The sequence below is a fragment of the Equus asinus genome, chromosome 9 (assembly GCF_041296235.1).
Source record: "Equus asinus isolate D_3611 breed Donkey chromosome 9, EquAss-T2T_v2, whole genome shotgun sequence".
Lineage (NCBI taxonomy): Eukaryota > Metazoa > Chordata > Mammalia > Perissodactyla > Equidae > Equus > Equus asinus.
In genome coordinates this window covers 31,122,030-31,147,224 of record NC_091798.1, presented here as the reverse complement: position 1 = coordinate 31,147,224, position 25,195 = coordinate 31,122,030, and the positions used below count along the sequence as shown (strand labels likewise).

The following is a 25,195-nucleotide window of genomic DNA, read 5'->3' as shown; positions in this document are numbered from 1 at the left end:
TTTAAGGTGTCTGAGTTTTTTCTTGTGCAAAGTTTGCATGCATGTGTGTGCATGAATGTGTCCCAGTCCTTGTTCTGCAGTTTTAGGCACTGCCCATGCACCTGGAACGTGCGGGTCTGGCGGAAGGGGTGCCCAAGCCTGCAGAATGTGCCTGGCAGTCAGGAAAGAGAGAAAACCTCAGTTCCAACCAGAAAGCCAACATGGAAATGCATCCAAGCAACACCAGACCCGTGTGTCCTCAGAGATTCTTAGACAGCTTCCTTTGGGTTGCCTCGGACCAATAGCGCCCTGGCAGTATTTCTCTCCTCTTGCTCCTCAGCTGGTTAGCATCTTCACTCGACTTGAGTGTTGAAAGCTATTTACTTAGGAACAAAAACTAAAGTTATATAGTCAATTATTTTCATCGTTATGATATTTGGCTTCATAGTCTAATGAATCTGTTTTAGTGATAAGGAAGACAGAGTTGTCTCTATCTCGTTCTCTATCTCGTAAATTCCAGTGGGCAACTTTGAGCAAATTAAGCACTTCCTCCTTCAGTCCCTTCCCCTCTTCCCTCCGCGGCATAGCGTGGAGTCCCCACACTAGGCCAGTCTTGCTCCCTTCAAGACTCTGGCCAGGTCTGTCTGGAAGAGGCATGCCCAGGTCTGCATCCGGCAGTCCCCGTGTGCCCTGTCCAATACACAGCCCCGAGGCACTGGCCCCTTCCACATTTCACTCACTCTCCTCCTGTTGTAGCCCACATTAATATCAGCAGGTGACCCAGGAGATGATCCTCACATCACACTTTGAGAAACGTGCCACGGACCAGCCCCGCACTTCCGACTCACTTGGACAGATTTATCAAAATGCAGGTTCCTAGACCTCGCCCTACCCAAGAATCAAAATCTCCGGAGAGAGCGTCCTTGGAAACTCTTTACATACTTCCTAGGTGATTCTGACTAGCTCAAATTTCAGCAAATACTGCCGCAGGGGTTCCTTTCACGGGGACAAGGGACAGGGTACAGACGTCAGAGCTCTGCGGTCAGCGGCTGTCCTTTCTCTATCTTCTGATCCTCTCCAAAATTAATGTAAAGCCTTAGCCAGCAGAGGGCAGCACAGGCAGGGCATTTGAGCTACAGAGAACATCTGCGGTGACCTTTCTGATTCTTCACAGGTAAAATGATCACAAATAACAACCTATAATTGGACAGGGGGGTCGCTGTTTATGAAGCTCCTCCAAAATCACTGCCTCCTTCCATCCTCGCACGGTGCCTGTGACGCAGGAGGGCTTTGTGTCAGTGAGGAACATGTCTGAGAGAAGCCAGGTGACTTCTCTAAGGCCTTATTGCTAATAATTGGCAGAGAAGGGTTTTCCCACACATCTGTGGTGAGGGGGGGACAGGGGAGGAATTACACACAGTAGGTTCATCATTTAAAACTTATAAGAGAACGTGAACCAGAAACATACACACATACACGCCACAGCACAACCTTCACTCCCAAACCTCACCTCCACTCAGCAATTCTGCCTGATAATAAAGTCTAGTTGTTTCTGATCTACACAGAACCACTTCCTGTGGCAGTTAAGCCAACGAGTGGAACAAAGTTATCATCCGCGCGCTTACACACCCAGTCAGTGACAGTGAGCGTGAGAGAGAACCATGTAAATATGTGGGCTAGCTCTTCTCAATTCTTAAAGTGTATTGTAATTCCATAGACAACTCCTTCTCAAACGTTAAAGTGCCACTTGGCAATCTAATTAAAATCCAGATTCTGACTCTGCAGGACTGAGGCAGGGCTGAGTTTTGCATTTTCTAGCCAGCTCCCAGGTGATAGGATGGCTGCTGGTCCTGCGACCACATTTTAAGTAGTAAGGCCACAGCCTATGTCAGCCGCTGCTGCTCCTTTCCATGGAAGGCGGCCTTCAGTTAGCATGAGATGGGAGCAATGGAGCTGCCAATCCCTAGCTCCTTGTCTTTCACTGTGTGAGCATCTCTCCCCATTGAGAGTAACTCTAGTAAACACTAGACACATATTGTTCCCACTTGGCCCCTAAACCAAGCCCATTGATTAACCTCGAACTCACCTGAAGAAACTATGATTGTTCCATAGCTCCAGGCTTCTAAGTCATTCTGAGGATTACTTTAACTAAATGAGATTTTGAGGTGCTAACCCCCGATGTGACGGAGTCCCGTGTATACAGCACGATCATTGGCTTGGAGCAAAGGAGAGTTTTTTGTGAGTGTTTTGTTTTGTTTTAGTTTTTGTCACTCAATTCCAGTGGTTCTCAACCAGGAGCAATTTTGCTTCCATGGGGACATTTGACAAAATCTGGAGACATTTTTAGGTGTCACAACTGGCTACTACCTTCTAGTGGGTGGAGGCCAGAGATTCTGCTAAACATCCTATAACACACAGGACAGCCCTCCCCTACAAAGAATTATCCAGCCCAAAATGTCAATGGTGCCACTCTAGAGAAATACTGCTCTATTCGATCCACTTATATTGATCCATATCTTTGGCAACTTATTGAATGATATTTGAGTATTTCCACAGATCAGGGGAAAGGAAAATATTATAGGCATCATTCAAATTGGACACCTTGCTTTGCATTGAGAAAATTTTGGTGGATGCGGGGTCCACTGGTTGGGTTTGAACGCCAGTTCTGCCATTGACAAGCTGGATGGAATTGGACAGGTTACTCAAAATCTCTCAATTTTAATTTGCTCAATCTTCAAATGACCATAAGGCCCACGAGGGACTGTCTGTTCTTGGGGCAGCAAAGTACATACATTCTCCCAGCACAAAGTAAGTGTTTGTGTGTTTATCAAATGAATGGTACCTGACTCGCTTACAACATTTTTTAACGATTGCAATCATTTTTTTAATCTGACGTGGGCTGCCACTTTTCAAGTCTTGATTAGAGACTTGAAGGTCAGGAATTACTATTATTAGCTGCACCCCGTCCTGGCAGAGCCAGACTTGTGCCCCAGGATAGGATCTTGTGCTACACATGTGCCGGTATCGGCTCTAGGAGAGACTGTAGGCTCCAGCATCAGACGGCCTGGGTTCAAATCTTGGCATCACCCCTACATGAGCTTAGACATTTGGTTTACCCTCTGTCTGCCTCAGTTTCTTCATTTGAAAAATGGGGGTAACAACAATTCCCCCCTCACAGTGTGCTTGGAAGAATTAAATTTAAGTGAGACGATGTATGCACGGCCCTTCACGCAATGCCTGACGCACAGCAAGCTCTCAGTGAAAGGAGGCTTTATTATGCTTTTGGCCTCCAGCCTCCAAATCAAGGGCACCTGCTCAGTTACCTCTCCAAAGAGAAGCAGAGCCACAGTCCTGAAATCAGAACCTGGCCCCCGAAACTGAGCTGACCCTGCTCCCGGATGGAAAGTCAAGGGCTCACCCTTCAAACTCTCTGCTCCATGTGCCTGAACGAAGGGATGTGGAACAAATTTCCCATACCCTTCTGCATGCCCACTTAGTCATATTCAGAATACAGCCCCAACGACTAGATACACAACATTTTCATTCTGCTAAAAGGCCAAAGGAAGCTAATAAAGACGTCAAAGCTGAAAATTGTTTGGAGAGCAAAGAAGCAAATGAGGAGAGAAAACTGCAAGCTTTGATTCAATAATGAATTTTGCATAAAGGCCTCAGTATTACAGTGCACCAGAGACCATACTGCCACCCAATCTGCATTCCATTTTTTATGAGAGAGAGGAAAATGGAAAAAAAACAACTGACATTAGGAGCATATTCAAGAAAGTATATTCAAGCGTATGTCTTGATTTGAGCACATGGATCCAAATCATTTATATTTTATAGCCTAGTGAAAGCTTGGAGCTGAAAAGAAGCTTCTAGTCCAGTCCCTTCATCCTTGAGATGAGCAAATTGAAGCATCTGGGCATTAAGCAACAGGCCCCACTCCTTCAGCATCATAGAGGCTGAATTGGGAAGAGGATCCATGGGCTTGTCCCTTGGTCCATCCTGCCTGACTTGGATCCGACTCCTGACTGGAAGGGCTTGAAGGAAAGCTGGAGTCCTTCTCCTCCAGGTGCACTCTTCTCACTGAGCTTGTGAAGTTCACATAGTCATTCAAGTAATCTTTCCTGAGCACTCAGTATGTGCCAGATGCCATTCCTGGTACTTGGGCTGAGGAGAAGACAGGACAGGTGCCCGTCCCCAATGTACCTACCTTCTAGTGGCAACACGCTCTATAAAAGTGCACTGATAAATTGTGCAACATAACTTCAGGCAGGGTTCTGTGCTCCAAGGGAAATGAAACAGTGCATCGTGGCAGAGAGGGACCAACCGGGGAAGGATGACTGGGAAGGGCCTCGAGGAGGCAACATTCGCTAGAAATGAGGTCTGAACCATGGGAAGGTGCCATCATGTGGAAGTCAGAGGGAAGAGGGCTGAGGGCAGAAGGAACAGCAATCACGAACGCCCGAGGCAAGCATGGGAGGCAGAGTGAACGGAATGGAAGCCAGTATGGCTGGAACAGAGTGAGCAAGGGGGAGGTGCTAGGAGAGGAGGTCAGGGTCATGGACAGGCAGCATGCTGGGGCAGCGGGCACTTGCCCAAGGTCCCCCTGGAAGGTAGAAGCAGGACTGAGATTCGAACAGGAGCCTCCAGGCCCACCGTTTCCGTGGTTCTGTGTCAACTGTGCTGTGCTGACCTTTCCCTCACGTTGAGTCACCAGGTCAGTTACAGGAGGACGTTGCTGCCCTGGACTCTGGGCACACTGTGCTCACACTCAGGACCGGGCATGGGACAGGCCTCCAAAGGTCAAGGGAGCCCCTTGTAGCAGACTGACTGGACAGTCTGGAGATGCAAAGTGGACCCCTGCCTTCCCTTTAGTCACCGTGACTCATGCAAGGTTGGTTAGTCATGAAGCAGTCCTGCCAGCCCAGAGGAAGGGCTCAAGAGAGTCTAAGGCCAATTTTTTATCATTATTATTAAATTTTAATCACACAAGGACTCATGAATACATTGTCCTTATTTTTTAAAAAAGAAAGAAACGAAATAAAACACCGTCCCTTAGGTTAACGTCCCTTAGACTCCTCTTCTCCAATCCTGTCTGTCTTTTCAGTGCCCCAGCTCTTTCCACAGCTAAGTGGAAAGCCTTCCGGACCGTTTGTTATGCTCTGAAATGAGTGTGTGTGTACCCTAGGAAAGAAAGAGTGATTTTCATGCGTTTGTTTTAATACCTTGTGGCATATTGTATGTAGTGGCTCTGCAACTTGTCGTCGCCCCCACCAGATGACAGGTCTTGAGTAACTCTCCAGGTTATCTCGCACACACCCACTCACTGTGCTAATTGCCATGTAATATTCCTTGGTATGATATGTCACAGTTTATCTCCCTGTGAATTGTGATTTAAACTGTTTCCAATTCTCTTTGTATTACAAATAAAATAATGCCGCCATGAAGTTTCCTTTCTGTCCCCCTTGTGCATCTTCCTCCATGGCAGAGGAGGACTTTACTCCTAGACGCGATTCCCAAATGGAAGCGGAATCAGTGGTGGGAATTTCTAAGCACTAATGGTTGTCTAGACTGCAGAGACCTTTCCTTACCACGACAGCCCTCACCGTTAACTCGCTGCATGACATCAGCAGTTCCCAGCGCCTTTGGGACTCCGCAGAAGGAAGAACTTACTTTTGCCGAACTCTAAGAATTCTCACAGTGACGGCAATCTAAAATTCTAGGATTGTGGGTAGCGGGCCTGTGGGGTTCTCTCACAAGTGGCAGTTTAATTCCCTTTCAGAGGTTACGAGGCGTTTGCAGGAGGCCTGTGGGTTGCAAAGTATCTCCCCAAGCAGTGGAAAGCACTTCAGTGTTGTTCCTGGGGAAATGACTAGTGCACACATGCCGCCAACTTCTGCTTGCCCTTTTCCATAGCCTTCCTGGACATAGGGGGATATGATGTCACCTTCTGCAAATTCCGTGTAAATGCCTGAGCTTGAATCGCTAATTTATAACGAGATGAGGGAAAAATAATCACCACCTACTTTGCATCAACTTTAGTTTATGAAGCACACAGTTTCTCATTTTATTCCTGGAACAACCCTGAGATATCCACAGGACAGAGATAATTATAATGTATATTATAATAATGTTTAATGGACACTGTTTTTCATTACAGCTAAGCAGATTGAGACAAGAAGAATGAATAGGTTGCTCAAGGTCACACGGCTAGGAAGTAAGGGCAAACGCAGAACCCAGGTCTTCTGATTCTCCATCCTTTTCTCTCACACAGGCCAACATTGGACTACCCAGCTGTGTGGCCGTGAAGACCCATTTGTAATCCTTAATAACCAGGAGGGACATGCATCCCCAGCAGATTCTAAAGGATTTAGTGGAAGACCGTATTCAGAGAGAGAATTTAGGTCTTAAAGAGCCAAGTGAATAGAGAGGGAAGAGAGCCAAATTCAGAGGAAGAGGGCATGGGAGTTGATTTAACTGAATTCTAAGAAGAGATGAATAAGTCCATGTTGCCTGAGAGGCTTTTATTCCACCCATTAATTAAAGACACTCTCTGGGATACTTTAGCTAGACTGGTCATGGAAGGCCTCTCTAGGGAGGGCGATTAAGCTAAGACCTGGAGGGTGAGGAGATTCAGCTTTGCAAAGAAACAGGAGAAGAACAAACAGGCATAGGGAACAGTGTGTCCAAAGTTCCCAAGATGGACAAGCTCACTGGAGGGCCAGGGGATCCCTCTGTGCAGGGAGAGGGGGCATGAGACAAGGTGGGTCCCCTAATGACTGTCCTGAGCAGTCAGTGCTGGAGGAGCTCAGAGGATGGCTTCCAGGAGAAGACAGGACCTGAGGGATTCTGGAGGAAGATGATTGGCTTTATTTGAGGGAAGCACAGCAGAGGAGGGCGCTACCAGCAGAACTGTAGGCGGAGGAGAAATTATTGGTGAATAATGAGTGCTACTCAGTCTCTTCATCTGTAAAATGGAAGAGCAGGACGGAAGGCTCGCCGAGGTCCCTCTTAGATTGGGTATGCCAATACTGAGCCTGGAGAAGGTTGGCCAAGGGAATGGCAAGGTTGAGTCCAGCTGTCAGATCTTCCAGATTCCCATCTGGGGCTGGCTCCACCCCAGCTCCTCTCTTCTGCTGGCAGGGTGACCATCAGGAAGGAGGCTGAGGCTGTGGTGGGATGTGAGTGTGAGGCCCCAGCAGAACCCCACAGTGGGACCCTCTTCCCCAGAGCTCCCTCACATCCAGGGCGGCAGCCGCCATACTCTGATCTCAAAACCATTCCTTTGCTCCCCCCGGAAGCTTCCCAAAGACTTCAAAACCACTTTGATTTTTTTAAACATTTCTCCAAAAAACAATGTGAGGAACAAGAGGAAAAATGTGGCCCCATCACAAAGCTGTTACAGCCAGAAAAACAGGCCCATGTCCTGCCAATACCATCTAGGTTTCAGGGTTTTCCAGGGAGAAGAGGGGCACAGATGTGGAGTTAGGGAGCACCATGCACAGCACTGGGTCCTGGTGGGACATCCACTCTGCTCAGGGCCAGGGTCTCAGCACAAACGAGGGATGCTCCTGGGGATCAAAGTTCCCTGCACCAGCCTAGACTGTGGTCAGACGTTCTGCCAAACTCCAACCACAGGACACTTAAATGTCGAGAGCCAAGAACATTAGAGTGAAAGGAACCTCAAGACTCATCTGGTCCAATCCTCCATTTATAACGTGGAAACTCAGGCCCAGAGAGGGTCACCTTGCAGGTCAGCCAGGTTGTTCCAAGTTGAATAACAGCCAAAGCGTCCTGAGCACTGACCAGATGCCTGATGCCGTGCTGAGCCAGGACATCTGTCCTTGCTGTTGACACTCCCAGAGGTAGATGTTGCTATGATCCCTGCTTTACATGTGAGGAACCTAAGGCTTAGAGAGATTAAGTCGCCTGCCTGAGGGCACACAGAGTAGAGCCAGGACTCTAATCCAGAGTCTTTTATCCCACTGCCCCTGGGTTTCACATCCTTCTGCACCAGGACTGTGAGCAGGATCTCTGACCTCCCAGCCCAGCAGAGCCACTTCCATCCCAGGCCCATTAATCCTGGACATGGTCTTGACCATCTGCACCCTACTCAGCTCTCGTACAAAGAAGCCAATAGATCCATCACCGGCAGCCGGTGTTGCCTCTGCTAGGACCTGTGAATCTCTCTTTTGTCACTTAACTCTGTGCCCTCTCCTTCCCCACCCCGACTCTACATCAACTCAGAATGGCTGCACCTTCTTATTCAGCCTCAGTTCAAATGTCACCTGTTGTGGGAGACATCCCTCTTTTAATGCTATTCTGCCTTCTCATCACCAGTTTTACAGATGGTAATCATAAGTCTGTGTGTTTATTTATGTATCTTCTTCTCTTCTATGTTTCTGCCAGGCACAGTGCTGGGCATGGAATAAACACTGAATTAGAAGCTGTTGAATAAATGAGTGAATGAAGAATGAACTAAAAAACCTTAATTCTTCTTCAAATAAGTGTCTGCCAAAATTTCTCACATCTTGTACTTGTTCAAGCAATTTTGTTAAACCTACATGATCCAAAAGTTTATCTTGATTCTAGGTAATTAGGATTGTGTCCTTCCAGGTCATTTTCTGTGTATTGTAGGTGTGTGTACACAGTACCTATATGGGATCCCATTTGCAGAAAAATAATTTAACTATTTTATATGATATGTGTATTCTTTATGTTCTATATATTATGTATTATATGTATTATGTTCATAAATACTTATGCCCATAAATATACATTATCCTAAAGAAGAACATACTTACTTTTCTGCAATTTTCTTTTCTTATTTAATCACGTACCATGAAATCTTTCCTTGCAAACACATGTACACCTGTCCCATATTATTTTTAAAAACTAAAAATAAAAGTACTCCTCTTGGTGGGATACTGAAATAGAGTGGGGATGGCAAGTAGAAACTATCGGACCACAAGCACCTCTTCCCACCATTCCCATGCCTCATGGGCAAGAAGGATTTTGTATTCAAGATGAGGATAAATGAGAGTGTATTCACGAACGGACAGGAGCAGCACCCAAGTGGGGTGAGGAGGGGGCAGGCTGATGTGGAGGACAGAAGTAGGATGGGGCCAGGGGACAGAAAGAGATGACCCCAGTTACAGACAGGAAGTCAGGAAACATGGGGGCTCTTTGAGGAGAAGAGAAGCATAATGGGGGCAGTCGGGCATAGCAGCCTGGGTGAAGCTGGATCCCAAAGGTTTCCTCTTTCCCGTTGAAGGAGGTGGGGAATTCGCCTCCCAATGGTTTTGCCACCTGGTTTTCCAACACCCAGGAGCATTTGCCTGTTTCCGAGTGAGACTTGTTTATCTCCATTCTAGAGTCTTAAAGTTCAAAACAAACTTCCAAACAAAGGGACCCTCTGCTCCGTGGTTCTCAGCTCCATTCTCTTGCAAGGACAGAGCCAAGATTCTGCTCTCCTGATGACTTTCACAGATGATTCCTTCGAGAATCCCACCCCCAGCTTCCTCCTGCGTCTTTCCCGTCTGCCTCCGATTGTTGTGGACATCCTCACAGGGGTAGCTTTTTTAGCTTCTTTTAACCCTTTCTTCCTATCCTTATAACTATGCAGGGAAAAGAAGATTTTTCCCCAACAGAAGCTACTTAGGGCTTTTAGAGTAGTCCAAGTCTTCATGGTCTCTTCAAAGGGCTGAATTCATCAGCATCCAGCGGGAGGTACTATTAAAAAGAACCCTAGACAAGTAGAACAGGTCAATTAAGCTCCCTGTAGTTGGAAAACTCTGAGGCATATTTTCATGGCTCCCATTCTATGGAAAAGCCCAACAGGTCTGCATAAGTAGGAAATGCCAGGACTGTCTCTGAGGGTAGGTATAAGTGATGCTAATAATTAGCATACATCGTCTTCATTCACCATGCATTACAGTGAGTATTTTAATACACACACCAATCCATGAGGTAGGTATCCTACTACATCCATTTTACAGATGAAGAATTTGAGGCTCTTAGAGGCTGAGGACTTTGCCCAGGGTCACGCAGCTAGTAAGTGATGGAGCTGGTATTGAAAATCAGCCAGGCTGGAAACAGTTCTTGGGCTCTTAACCAAGCCACCACTGGGATTACCTAATTCATGTTTTGCTTAGTTAATTATTGTCTACCTTCTCCCCAAATAGGATCTATGCTCCAGGAGGTCATGGTCCTTGTCTGTCCTTTTCACCACTCTATCCGCGGCTGCCAGCATGGGGCCTAGCACAAAGTAGATACTCCAGAAACGACTGCTGAGTGAAAGAATTAAGGAATGAATACTGTGCTTTTATTTGACTATGCCCTGTAATCCGAAAATTCCTGAACATCGAGGCTTTGAGTGACAACTAAATATGTTCACTGAACAGTCCTGTTAATTTTACATATTTAGTTTACCTAACTTTCTACCAGAAAAAAAAATATCTTTTTCCATGCATGAGAAGCTAGCAAGTGACATGCAACTTGGAAATTGAATAAGGAATCCCACCCGAAAATGTAGGAGGTCTCTAAAGAGATCTTTTGGAATAATTTAAATATTTCTTAATCACTTACTATGTTTTCAAAGTTATTCCAGGCCTCTGGCCTTTGCGGTAGCAAAGAGTGGTCTGTGAATCACCCGGGATGCTGGTTTAAAATGCGGAGCAAGGACGCAGAAGACTGGGGATCTGCATTTTTGAAGATATTCCAGGTGATTGTTCTACCAACAAAACTTTGAGACCCACTCTGAGGAGGTCAGGGTTATTCCCCCTCCACTGGAAACAAATCCCAATAAGCTTTCAAAATGTGTTTCAAATTCATCGGCCCTCCAACTTATCCAAAGATTCTTTCATCGCCATCATATCTTGGGGTCATGAGCCATACCAATATTTTTTACCCTGTGTAAGGCAGACACAAAAGTCATGCTTTGGGGCTGGCCCCATGGCCGAGTGGTTAAGTTTGCCTGCTCCACTTCAGAGGCCCAGGGTTTTGCCAGTTCTGATCCTGGGCATGGACATGGCACTGCTCATTAGGCCAGGTCAAGGTGGCGTCCCACATGCCACAACTAGAAGGACCCACAACTAAGATATACAACTATGTACTAAGGGGATTTGGGGAGAAAAAGCAGAAAAGAAAAAAAGGAAGAAGATTGGCAACAGTTGTTAGCTCAGGTGCCGATCTTTAAAAAAAGTCATGCTTATGTGATCCTGCATTAGGTTCAGAAGGTGACAGGGTAAGCAGTCAGGGAAATGTAAAGAACCCCACCCCACTGAATTAATCATGACCCAAAACATCAGGATATAGGTTTCTATAATACACACCTGCAGGAACTAACTACAGCAACAACAAAAAATACTTTTGGCCAAGAGTTAGTTGGCCATCCAGAAACTAGATGGACCAGTGAGGTTGCCTGTGAGGCCACATACCTGCTGTTTGCCTCAGATGGGGAAGTGTTTCAAGGTGGGGGTTCCCAGATCTACTCTAAGGGCTGCACAGTCTTACATCCAGAAAGACCTAGGGCATTCTATCCACAAATATTTATTGACATCTACTACGTATATAGAACAGCCAGGCACTGTTGTAGGCATTGGGGGCCGGTGGTGAACCCCGCTGACAAGACCCACGCTTTCATGGAGCGAACAGTCTAGCAGGGAAGAGAGATGATAAACAATTCTAACAAACGAATTGGTGATAAGGGGCATAAAGGGGGAAATACGGACATAAGTTAGGAGGCTGAGAGAATCCCCCAACGTCTCATCCACTTGTCCAGCCACCACCTCCTACACATGAGGAAGTTGAAGCAGAGACAGCAGCGACCTGTCAAGACTAGACCACACGGAGCTCGTTGGAAGCAGAGTTGGAAGGGAACTTTGTGTTCTGCAAAACCAATCCTTTCTTCACAGCCCCTCCCAATATGACTTTATTTCCCGTCCTTGTCTAGCCCTTAGACCCCAGTACTGAGGGAGGGGAAACAGGCGCTCAAGCACCCCCTCGGCCCCAGGACACAAGGATCCCCTCCAGCCCCTCATCACTCCCCAAGACCCAGGGAGAAGCCCAGGCGGGGCGGGGCGGGGCGGGGCCTGGACACGCGCCGGCACGCCCAGCAGGTGGCAGCAGCGAGCAGCCGCGCCCCCCGCGCTGCCGCCCCGCGAGCCCGCGTCATGGATGGCGAGCTCTCCTATTTCGCTTTGCTCGCCTCGGAATTCGAGACCCCAGACGAGGACCAGGATTCATGAACCGGTCGCAGGGGCCCGGGCAGGGGCCTCTGGCTCCCAACGCTGGCCGAGAGGTGGGTCCCGGGGCGGGTCGCTGCTGGCGGAGGCCGGGCGGGGACGCGCTGCCCCGCGGAGCCCGGCGCCCCGCGCGGCCCCCGCCCTGCCTCCCTGTGGTCCACACCCCCTTCGGGCGCCCGGGCCGCGGGGCTGCAATAGTCCGGGCTGCGCGCGAGCAGGCGCTGCCAGCCCCGCTTCTGCCCGGGATTCGGGTCCGAGGGCCAGGAGGAGCGGGGCGCCTGTGTCCTCTCTGCCTCCGCCTCCTTCCTGCTCTCACCTGCGCCTGTTAGTCCGGTCGCCTTCAAGGCCAGCGGCTACAGCCCAGACTGACAGGGGACAGCAGAGGGAGAGAGAGCACCTGAGGATACAGAGCTGGCACTGGATGGCCTTTTCACCCCCAGGTGATGAGTGAGGTCGGAAGATCGGAAGATTTAAAAAGCCACCGGGGCCTCCGTTTTGAATGAAAGACCCAGCGCAAAGGCATCATCATGAACACGAGCAGTAAGTGGGTCCTTCTCTCCTTTGCTATGGGAACAGGGTGGGGGCGGGAGGTACAGGAGCCTGCGCTGGGGCTGCCTGGAAGGAGGAAGGAAGCCTGGCATCTGGGTGGACACATGGCCCCCAGACTCCTTCTTGGTCTTTTCTGTGCTCCCGAGCAGAGGGATATGGGTCCAGCTTTTCCTAATTTTGCTAGTTTTATCAGCAGCGCCACTTGCCTCTGCAAGGGAGGCTGCTTGTCTCCTTCTAGCAATGCCTTGGAAGGCCTAGGAAGCAGTTGTGTGGCCATTGTCTGACTGTGGGGGCTCCGAGGGGAGCTCCCCTGCACACAGCTGGAAAGCCACAGAAGGCCCTGCTTGTCCTGAAGCCGGGAGGAGCAGGGAGGCTGGCCCTTGGCTGCCGGGTGGGTGGGTGAGGGCAGGCAGTGGGATGGGAACGAGCAGTTTGATAAACAAATCATCAGAAGCCACCTTTGGATCTGGAGATTGTGAAATATCCTGCTTCTGTGCTCCTGCAACCGCGTTGGCCTGAGGCTGATTTCTCCACGCACCTACAGGCTGTTTAGCCATCCCTGGAACTAGAGAGAAAAGGGCAAGTCCTTCTGTCAGGGTCTCTGACGTGCCAGAGGCAACACTGCTTTGCAGAGCCAAGACCAGACATTTTGCTGCTGGGCTGAGCCTCAGCTGCTGAGACATGGAATCAGAAATACAAGGCGGTCCAGTCCACTTCTCTTCAATATAGTCCGTTTGACCATGGGCACCTGCTGGGGCACGTGGTCTCGGTGCCACGTGGAGGGGAGGTCTGGGTTCAAGTCCCGCTTCGTGCTTCCTGGTCATTAGTTTGTCTGGGTCATCCCAGCAGCAGATGAGGTTGTGGAACTGGAGGACCCCTAGGAACATTCACTTCTCCAGGTCTATGACTTTGTCATCAGTCTCTGTCTGGATCCCAGATTGTTCATCTGTAAAATGAGAAGGGTTGAATTAGAGACCCTTCTAATCTAAGCATCTGCAAGTTTCTTCTGAAAAAGCCAGAGCTGAGCAGCAAGGCCAGAAAAATCAGTACCTTCTGAGGTTGTGTCCAGACCAAACCCACTGTGTCCTCACTGTGCCTCCATTTCAAGGCTGTTAGCATGGAGGGGAGGAAAACAAAGCGAAAGCCACTGAGACGGAAATGAAATATATTTATTTACTATGTATTTGTATGACTCATCTCTCTGCTGTCTTCCTTTGTGTATTACATAGCGAAGCGAAGCAAGCAAGTGTGGCTAGACTCCTCTCCCTCTTGCAGCCAAAGAATTTTGCCTTTTGATTTTGACAGTCTGGCTTCACACCAGGCTCAAGAAAAGAGCAAAATTCCGTAGACCCAGTCACCTGGCGAGCCACATGTTTACATCTGTGTGCTTTCAGACAAGTAAAGATGTGAAGTGCCTGTCACGCCTCACTGTCTCTGGGGAAAAAATGTCTTGATAGGAGTCCTTTCTCACTAAATGACAGAAGAGAAAGATGGCTCATCTATTTTTCAAGGAACTAAGAACTAAGGTAACAAGCAGTTGGCTCTGCCCTTTTCCCTCTCTGGGATCCCAAGGAACTCTTGTCCTGTTAGAAACACTGAGTATTCCTGAAAGAAGGAAACGGAGATTTCACTTTTTTATTTTTTTTTAAAGGAATGACAAATAGAGTTGATTACTGCACAAGATGCGGACTGACAAAAATGCCATTCCAGCTTCATATACTTTTCCTAAGTAAGGAGAGTGCATTTGCTTTCCAGGAGCAGTGGAAAATAAACAGAGTGGAATGACTTGGGCAGCCTTGGGGGCCCCTGAGTTCCCATAAGAGGAAGTGCTTCTCCAAAGAACTGCCTGGGGACACAGTGGGGAGACTGAAGCTCAGGCTTGGGCTGAGCTGTCACTGAGGCTCCTCCCAACCCTGAGAGTCTGCAAACGAGAGAGAGTAGCAGTCAGACCTCACTCAAGTGAAGGAGTGACGGGATCCTAAGGTCAGAGGGACAGGGCGTTGGCAGGAGGTCCCTAGCATGACCTGATGTAAGCAAAAATGTTCTCCCCTTTGGGATGTGAAATTCTTAACTTAATCCTCATGCCTGAAATTGACCCTAAGAGAAACTCTTACTCAGTTTTTCTTTCTCTTCCGTTTGCTGGATCCCCACTCTCCACCAGCCACTGTGCTAAGCGTTTCACCTGCATGATCTCCCCAAACTGTCACACCCAACCTGTGAGGTGGATGTTATTAGTCCAGTATTATAGGTGAAACCCTGTGGCTGATGTTCACTAGCGTCTTCAAGTCATGCAGTTAATTGTTGGATTATGAAAGGTACTGGATGTTTCTGACAGTGCGTTCCATTCCTAATCCGTGGTTCAAATGTCACCATTGAGGTGGGGGCAAAAGCGTGAGCTCATTAGTAAGTTCCTAATCACATCATCTGGAGAAGAGGTCCTAGGACAGCGTGTAAGAACTGATAGGGTCAGGCCCTGGAAACGGGAGGTCTGGGTGCTAGTCCTCCTTTTTTCTTGTGTTAGGTGGATGCTCTTCTGCATGGTTGTCTCATCTGCAAAATAGGAATACTGAGACCTCCCTCAGCGTGGAACGGAGATCCATGTTAATGTGCTGAGTGCACTATGGAGTGTGGTACCTGGGACACAGCCGACATCGTGTCACGATGATGGTCAGGCTGTCATCACCAGCAGTGGTCGTTGTGGCTTTTGTCATTGTTGACTTTATGACATCAGTGAGCAGGTCACTCAACCTCTTGAAAGTCACACGTTCGTCGTAAATTGAGAGGAATGCCAGAACTGTGATTTTGAGGGTTACACAGGATTGTATGAAAATGCTTTGTGAACATATGTAGATTGTTTTTATTAATAAGAAGCACATGTCTCAGATGGCAAAAAGGGGAGTGCTCAGTCAGCAACTCCTCAGTGTGCATTTTAGTTTCATCAGAATCCTTTCTTCTCAAGTCTAGCTGAGCGTTAGTATGCCACACAGCCGGAATTTGAGAGAAGGGGTAATTTTGGAGATGAGGGAGAGAGGTGGTAGTACAGACGTGGCAGAATGCAACAGGTGGGGTCTGGCCCTCGGAGCCAATAAGGGAGGGGAAGGAGGGTTCCTTGTGGACGGAACAGGACACAGTGGCACAAGCAGAGCCCTCAGGGCTCAGGAAACCCGGGCTGATCATGAGACGGTGCGTGCCTCTGGGCGAAGGGAAGGGAAGCACCTCAGTCATTCCCACCTTGGCCTCTGTGGGGTGGGTCTCCTAGCCAGCCTTTCCTGCCCTCTGCATGTACCCAACCTAATTTCAAGGACTCTATCTGTCATTTGTCTCCTGACCTGCTGAGGCAGCCCTCTGTATCCACTCCAACCTCTTCCGTTCTCCCCCATCCACCCTCTGCATCACTCTCTGCTTAAGACGTAGATCCCATTGCTCTTAAGATGCGAAAGCAAACCCTTCAGCGAGGCCTGTAGGCTCCCATGTGGCCTGGCCTCGGCCTTGCTCACAGACCCGTCTCATCCACACTGCACCACTCTCCATGTTCCCGTCAGGTTCAGTTCCTTCCATTCTCTCTAAGGGCCTGCACCTGCCAACTCTGCATGTGCTGTCCCTTCCTCCTGGAAAGACCTCTCCCTCCAGCACCAGCCCTTCTGCCCACTCCCCCTTCACCCAGGCTGGCCTCCTCGCCCCCCAGAGCTGCAGAAGCCCTACCGGCCTCCCAGCCCAGCTAACATCTCCCTGATGTATGCTGTCCGTGCACCTTGGCCCTGTTCCTTCAGAGCCTTGTCTCTCCCATCACACACTTACCGTGTGATTGCAGCCCATTTTTCTGAACTACAGAGCAAGAAAGGAGCTGACCCCAGATCCCTCGCTCTCACACAGTCCCCAGAGCCATGAGGGCACCACCACCTAATGTGCATATTCTTGGGCATCTGTATACCTCTGGTTATTCCCTGTCAGTGTCTCCCAGGCCCATGTTGGCCCCAGGAGCTGCCAGGTCCCTGCATCCAAAGCCAGGGGAGACTGAGTTGGTCCCAGAGTGCCAGAGGCCCTGAGCACCAGTCAGTTCTGTGTGTCATAAAATCCTGTGCTCCTCACTTGGGTCAGAATTCCCAGAGCTCCTGAAAGCTATGGCTTTCCTAGGCACAGAACCCAGCCTGGCTCCTCCTCGAGGCTGGGAAGCATTATGCATACCACATACAATGGTGCCAATGGCCACCCTCCCTCATTTCATCACCTTCTTCCTGCCCTCTGACCCCTTCCTTGGTCTCTGTCATGGATTGACATGCCAACAAGTTACTTTTTTGGAGAAGACTTTGTTTTGTTGAAGAGAGTACTGAGGGGGTTATATAACCCCCACAAAGGTGTCATGGGATAAGCAGACACCATACTGGAGCAGTAAGAACCTGAGCTTTGGCGTATGGATTCCCGAGTTCAAGTGCAAGGTCTATCGTGTACTCTATCTGTGATCTCGGACAAGATAGATCGTGTCTCTGAGCCTGAATTTTATCGTGACTAGAATGTGAGCAATAATTCCAGTGTGCAGGATTGTTGTGAGGATTAGGGAAGAGCATGAGAAACTCACTGACACAGGGTCTTAGGGAATGCAGTTGAATCTGAAGTTGAGTTGGCCATTGAGTAGAATAAAGTTCTGGAATGATGGTATCATAAGAGCCAAACCCTCTGGTTGAAAATTAGCCTGTTTTACTGGCGTGGTAGCCAGCCCTGGGTTCTGTACATAGGAAAGCCATAGCTTTCAGGAAGCCTTCAGGAAGATTATTAACCTGCTGTTGTGTGTGCTATGGGTCGAAGACAGGAAGTTAGGATCCAAGGTTCCTAGGAGAGACAATTAGCCCAGTTCAGAAAAGGTCTGAGGGCCTCAGTGGTTGCAAGAATAGAAATAAGGAAAGGATCCTTTAGAAAATGAAGTCTGAGTGATCTACCACCCAACTGAGTTCTAGGGTGAAGAAGGAGAGGAGTCTGTCAGTAGGATCCTGGCAGGGGACAGATGGGCAAGTTGAGGGGAGTTAAACAGGAGTCTTCACAGATTTGTGAGAAGGGCGTGGAGGAACAAACGGGAGAAGCAAGGATGGCCCAGTATTAGGAGGCTAGTGACAGTAGCTGTTACCACTCTTACCACACCTGTCCCCAGGGGCAAAAAAAAGGAACCCAGAGACCCAAAGAGCTGTAGGGTAAGGACTGCCTGAGAGGAGCTGTGGTGCCTGACTCCAGGAAGGCAGCCAGCCCATGGCAAGACCCAAAGGAAGGAACCAGGGGAGTAAATAGACTGAGCTCGCTCTCCGCCCTCCCTTGCATCTCCTGCCATGTTCCCCATTGGCCCAGTCCAGCCAGGAGCCAGAGGGCTAGGAAGGCAGTTGACAGGCCCATCGTGGTCAGCCACCCAGGATACAGTGCAGGGTAGAGAAGGGAGCAGCGTAGATCTGGAGAGGCAAGGGGTTCAGAATTGAGGACCCCCCAACACAGGGAGAATGATGACCACCCTCTGCTGACGTCATCGCCCAGGTCAGGAACTCTAAGAATTCCTTGAGAAAAGGATGCATTGCAAACACAAACACGGTCAGATGCCTTCTAAAGAAATACTAAATTTGCGAAACAGATAAAAAGTAGAGATGATTGTATAGTTTATAAGGATAGAGGTTTTTTTTTAAACAGCCCTTCCCAAATGAATGAAGCAGTTGTTAACAAATGATTACCTGAGGCTAAAGGGGGGTTAGAAAAATAAGGAACAATTGTAAAACCATCCAAAATGAATATAACATATCTCTGAAAATCTAAATGTTGTTTCAAGAGCACTTGTGTTGCATAAAGGAAGTGATATCAATTCTGAACTCCAACGTTCCTATCTGGCAAAAGCTTTATCTTGCTGAGATAACATCTGCTGTGGTGAATGGTCAACAGCTGGCTAATACCCAACGCAAGCCAGATACCATTGTCAAAGAACAGAAAACAACCAGAAGTGTGTAAGCACTTTTTACTTTGGGGGTATTTCACCAGTTAAATTGTTCTTCCATGGTTCTTAAGGGCACAGACTGGAACTAGGCAGGTGGATTCAGATTACTACCCTGCCCTTTACTTGCTGTGTGTCCTCGGGCAAGTCACTTACCTTCTCTGTCCCTTAGTTCCTCGTGTTGAATTATAATCACAGAGGATATAATGATAGTGCTTCTCGCATAGAGTTGTTATAAAGAATAAATAAGTTAATACTTCTGAACTGCTTAAAACAATGCCTGGCGTATAGCAAGGGTTTATAAAATGAATAATAATAGTGTATATCCATTTGCTAGAGCTGCCATAACAAAGTACCACAAACTGGGTGGCTTAAACAGCAGAAATGGATTGTTTCACAGTTCTGGAAGCTCAAAGTCCAAAACCAAGGTATTGGCAGGGTTGGTTCCTTCTGGGAGCCATGAGGCAAGGATCTGTTGAAGGGCGCCCTCCTTGGTTGTGGATGGCCATCTTCTCCCTGTGTCTTCACGTCATCTTCCCTCCGTGTGTGTCTCTGTGTCCAAATTTCCCCTTTTGACAAGGACACCCGTCCTTCTGGATTAGGGCCCACCCTAATGCCCTCATTCTAACTTGATTACCTCTGTAGAGACCCTCTCTCCAAACAAGGTCGCCTTCTGGGGTACTGGGGGTTAGGACTCCAGCATATGAGTTTGAGGGAACACAATTCAATCCATAACAGTGTTTGTTAAATAATTGACTCCTCAAGGAGAAGACTTCCCTTGGATTGATTTCCCCTGATATCAGCCGCTCCCCAGGGCTGGTGTAGGGTGCTGACAGTTGATTATTAAACACCAGTGTCACGAAGGTTATCTGCCTAGTCTTGATGTTTAAACCCTAATTTTACCATGTCTGGCTGGTGGGGCAGAGCCTCTCCCTGAGAACCTGAAGGGAAGAGTGCACATAGAGGAGGTCCCCAGAAAGGAGGACCAGAGTGACTTAGTATTCCACCATCAATCTGTCTGCGGAAAACACCCACCCCACCCAACCCCCGCTTCAGATCATTACACGCAACTGTAGCATTTCAATAGCATAACGGAATTTACAGTCGTGATATTGGTTTTCAGTTGGCCTGGTTCCTGGGAATGTCCTACCTGGGGAATAAGAATTGGATTGTTCATTTGTTCACTCAACAGATATTTACTGACCACCAACTCTGTGTCCGGCATGATGCTGGAGACACATCAGCATGTGTCTCATGCTGGAGGCTCAGAGATAACAAACATGGGCCTTGCCTTTGTGGATCATACAGGCTTGGCAGAATGGACCAGCTGGTGTGCGGTGTGATGGAGCATACACCAGGTTTTCAATGAATTTGGATTATCTGCCAGCATTGGGAAGGTGATAAATCAAAATTGAGATTTCTGGCTTCTCTTTAAAAAAACAAACAAACTGGAAGCTGTTGCATCCTTGCCCTATTCTCCTACATGACAACAGTCAGCAGGATTGCTGCCATCAGTGGGGCATGTATGGGTCACCAGTGTGCCACAGTGGCCACCACTTCCTGTTACATTGCACGAGGACAGCTTAATACTTTTATGTTATCTTTCCACTGTCCTGATTTGAATTTTTAAACCCCTGTCTGGTAGACAATCCATATAACATCGCACCTGGAGAAGTGTATCTTCACACAGAGATGTGGAAATTGCAGCCTCTCTCTTAATTACGATGGGAGAAAGTCCTGTCTGGAGGTAGCAATTGATTAACACTGCCATGCTATTAAAGGCCTCTTGAAGTGAGCAAGCCCCTGCAGCACGTCCTTATTTCCCCAGCTGACCCGTTCCCAGAAGGGTATCATATCCTGTTGGAGACAGTTGGGCAAACAGTATCTAGATCCCATCTCCTAGAGGTCAGTTTTGTTTCCAGAGTTACTTAGTAATAGCAGGTGGGGCACAGACCAAAGGAAGGCAATTCCGGATAACTGGTCCCAGCTCTAGGTACCTTTTCCAGCCCAAAGGCAGGTACTTTGGGAGGCTGAACTATTCCAGTGATTATCCTGACACAAGGGACATGCCTGATCCAGTTGAGGACATCTAGTCAACAGCATGAGCTCTGTGACAGTAAGGTCAGTTCATATGCCACCCAGCTGAGGAGTGATTACTGAAAGGCCACACACTGACCCTGTATGGCTACTCAAGACCTCTCCTCTGTCATTATGGGGTTCTGCTTGAGAAAGAAGAGTGGGAAAATGGATAATCCCTACCTAATGTCTTCAGTTGAGGGCAGACTTTTTTTCATTCCCCTGGAAGAGATCAGAGTAGTAAAGAATTCATAGAAAGCAAAGCACAGTGCCTGGCACATGGAAAATGCTCAAAAGATATTTGATGAGTTAATTCATTATGAAAAGCCCACTCTCTTTTTCTTTATGATACAGATCTCTCTGCTAAACACTAGGTTCATCTTTCTGACTGTCTGCTAAGATATTCCCACTTCAAATTCAACCTAAAATTTAATATTCTCTTTGAAAGAAAAAACCCACTTCAACTCTGTGGTCCCTCTTAATTGCTAGAACCTCCATCTACCCAGGCACATAAGTTAGTGATTACAAAGCAGTGCTTGTCTACATTTCTCTTTCCTTCACTATCTGGTGTTTAGTCTGTGTCCACATCTGGTCGTTCCTAGCTCCCAAATATGACTTGAACTCTTCTCCTCCTCAGCAGCCGTCATTTCCCAATGTCTGCGACACCAGACATGGCAGCCATTAGAGTTAAAGGTTGGGGGAGGGGGTGGGTTGATCTCAAGTTCAGTAGGATGCAACAGAGCCGTGTGGTCTGCTGGAAAATGCGATTCCAGGCTGCATGGACAGGAGGAGGTCATAGCGCCGCTCTGCAGAATGCTGATTAGGCTGTGCGTGAAGCATTGTGTTCAGGGTGCACAGTGATCAACTGGAGCATGCCCAGGCAAGAGCAGCCAGCATGGTAGAAAGACTTGAAACATGCTAGAGAGAGGGCATTGAAGGAGCGGTAGGGAGGTGCCAGAGTCAGCCCTGCACATTGGGTTTGTGTCCCCAGGAGAGTGTGGATGATCCCTTGACGATTTCACACAATGCTGCTACTTTGTGCCCTGCAACCCGGAAGTCTCTAGCCTCTTTTCCAAGTGTATCACCAGCCAGACAAGGGGTCCAGACAGGCTCCTCTTGGCCGTAGTGTTGCTCCCGGTGCGGTGGTTACCGCTGTGGGCTCATGCAGCAGCCCCACCCCCTCTCCTGGCAGAATTCCACTCTGTACTGCCTGTATCATTTCCAAAGCTTCTTCCTCGCATCTGCTTGATTTTGTGCAAAGCACAGGTCTTTCTCCATGGGCTGTTATCTCTTGCCCTCCCCAGCCCCAGCAGGGCCAATGAGACGACTGCTTTGCCATAGTCTAATGACACAGTTGATCTATTTTAAGCACCTGAAGCACACTCCGCCAAGTGCCAATCTTCCTGCAGCAAGCTGCTCTCAGCGTGCAGGGGCAGGGGCAGCCCGAGGTCTGTTCCTGCTTTTTGAAATCTGGGGAAACAGCCCAGGGGTCCAGACCCTGCCCGTCCAAGACAATCTAAGGCAACCGTAAAATTAGATATTTTCACAGTCAGCATGAGTTGTTCTGGAAGGAGAATTGCCTGTGATGCTAGGATTATATGATGCAGAGACCTCAAGAGACCATGACTCTTTCATTCAAAGGGTGGATACAGAGCCTGGGCCCATTACATGTGGGGAGAAGGGACCTGGGAGGGAGCATTTCAGGAACAAAGAGAAGCCCAGCCCCCATCAGAGATGTCTTAGCCTCAGACCAATTTTTTCTCCTCCTTCTAATCAAGAGACATTCTTTTCCAATTATAGCCTATCTGAGTGCCAATGTTTACATATATTATTTGTTTAGTCCTTGCAACAGCCCTACCTGGGCCTTCCCTCCATCCTGCAACTAAGGGAAGTCCCCGTGTTATATTGGCTCTCACCAACCTTCACTGAACTCGCGGCGGTTGGTAATTATTTTATCCATTAGTTTTTTTTCTTCATTTCTGTCTCTTATCCCTTTTGAACTGTCAGCCACATGATGGCTCTGTGACAGCCCTGTCTGTTTTGTACACTGCTGAGTCCTCCAAAATCAGAGTGGTGACCACTAACAACAGTTCACGTTGGTTGAGCATTTGCTGTGTGCCAGGCACGGTGCCAAGCTCTTCACACACATAACACACTTAACCTTCATGAAAGTCCTGGGAGGGTTACTAATATTATCCTCATTTTACAGAGGAGGAAACTCGGGCTCAGAGAAGAGGTCATTCATCCCAAATCTCACATTTAATAAGTAAGGAAGCCTTGAATGAATATATGAATGGATGAATTTAACAAGGACTATTTATACCCCCATTTTGCATAAAAGGGAAATGAGGTTCAAAGGTGAGTCACCTGGTTTCCGTCACACAAGCCAGGAGGTGGTGGGGCAGGCATTTGAAAGCATGTCGATCGGACTCTGAGGCCTCCTTTCTCTCCTCCCTGCTCCCTCCTTTTCACCATCTTCTCCTACTTAAAGGTGAGGAGAGTCACGGAGGAAAGTGTACACTGGAGTGGCTGGTCTTATAGTCTCCTGCTGGATGTCCCAGCACTGCTTATGCATTCACTGGGGCAGTGACATAAATCCCTGCGCTATGTATGACGATGTGCCATGTACTGTGGGATCGGAGATGCACACGACAGAGAGCATGACCTCACATCGCCTCCTTCCAGCATCATCCAGGGTGGATGTGAGCATGTGTGGCTGTAACATGATGGGAAACCATCATGGGTGTTGAGAGGGAAGGAAAGAGTGCACAGGAGGACAGGCCAGATTCCTTTGGAAGACCTGGGGATCCTTTGTGGAGAAGACCTGGAGAGGTGAATAAGCTTTTGGAGGTGGAGGAGAAGGGAAAGAAGGGGCATTCCAGACGGGCTTATTCAGTCCTTCTCCGGGGCAAGCATTCCACAAACGCTTCTTGCACAACTTCTGCATCCTGGGCCCTTGGCTCAGTGAAATAAACAGATGCAGAGTGTTTCGGGAAATGTCAGGAAGTCCAGTTTGTCTGTACTCTGTAGAGTATGAGGAGGTGGACAGTGAGGAAATAAAGCTGGCGAGCTGGTGAGGATCAGGTCTTTGAGAGTTTTCAGTGCCAGGCTAGACAGTGTTGGTTACAGTCTATGGCCAATGAGGAGCCCTGAGAGGTTCTGAGCTGAGCTGTGACCCGACCAGAGCTGTGCATTATTCAGGACGCTCTCCCTGGCAACACGTACCTGATGGATCAGAGAGCCCAGAGGCCATGAGAGGTAGGCTAAGCGCAGTGCGCAGGTGTGAGTGGATGAGAGGGGAGGGCGTGGGGTGCAGAGAGGATGGCAGTGGTTCTGTAGCTGGCTGTGCATTACTGTTGGCATTCCTCCTCTTTTGCCCACAGTTGGACCTGTTATCTGATTCTGATTTCTGCGACTCTGAGAACTGATACTTTGAAAACTAGGTTACTGACTAAATCGAGATGCCTAGCTAGTGTATTTGATAAGCACTTGAGCTGTGGAGTCAGACGGCCTGGGTTCAAATTCCAGCTCAGCCACTTACTAGCTGTGCAGCCTTCGGTGACTTGCTTTGCCTCCAAAGCTTCAGTTTCCTCACAAGATGGGAATGTTAGGGCAACACTGAGTGAACGAAGTGGTGTAAGATGAAGATGCTTGGCACATGGAAAATGCTCTGTAATGATTAATGGTGGTAAAGTAATGAAATACACTTGAATGTGTTGGGAAGACCCCTTTAAATATACAAATTAATCAACACCTGGTATTGTGAGGACACAGTCACCTCTTGATCATTCCTTTGGGAAAAGGGAACAAAGTATTGATTGCCCAGGACTTGTGTTTACTAACACTTAAGAAGTACTTTCTTATACATCATTCTAAACTTTCCATGAATTTGTCTCTTTTGATCCTAGGCATGAGTCAGAGGTAAAATTAACGTCACAGAGGCTGTTAGAGGAGGGAGCATGTCATCCTAGACCAGGGGTTGGCACCCTTTTTCTGTAAATGGCCAGGTAGTAAATATTTTGAGCTTTGTAGGCCATGTGGTCTCTGTGGCATGAAAGCAGCCCTAGACGATGTGTAATCAAATGACAAGGCTGCAGTCCCATCAAAATTTATTTACAAAAATATAGGTGGAGAGTGATTTGGCCCTTGGGCCAGAGTTTGCTGACCCCTATACTAGATGACTTCTAAGATCTCTTCCAACTTTGACATTCCGATGCAAAATGATGACACAGAAATGCCTAATCCCTCTTGGTTAGTTCATCTTTGTAACTACAAGAGGAGTTTGCTTCAAATATGATAGAGGTGATGCACTGGAAAGATAGACGCAGAAAGGACCCTACAAAGCTGTCTCCATGCTTTGTGCTGCCTTCATGTTCGGCAACCCCAT

At 48.1% G+C, this 25,195-nt stretch overlaps 1 protein-coding gene across 8 annotated transcripts in view; it reads left to right on the top strand.

Annotated features, from left to right (window-relative positions):
• The first annotated feature begins 12,072 nt into the window (after positions 1-12,072).
• ABLIM3 (actin binding LIM protein family member 3) overlaps positions 12,073-25,195 on the top strand; it is a 109,761-nt gene continuing 96,638 nt past the window's right edge. Inside the window, exons 1-2 of one of the 8 annotated variants that reach the window (XM_070517216.1) lie at positions 12,073-12,280; positions 12,665-12,764. In XM_070517216.1, coding sequence (XP_070373317.1) covers positions 12,752-12,764 — 13 coding nt within the window. In that variant the 5' untranslated portion in view covers positions 12,073-12,280; positions 12,665-12,751. Of the gene's footprint in view, positions 12,281-12,337; positions 12,765-23,919; positions 24,067-25,195 lie in introns of those variants that run through there. The other 7 variants (XM_070517220.1, XM_070517219.1, XM_070517221.1 and 4 more) reach the window with 7 other exon arrangements.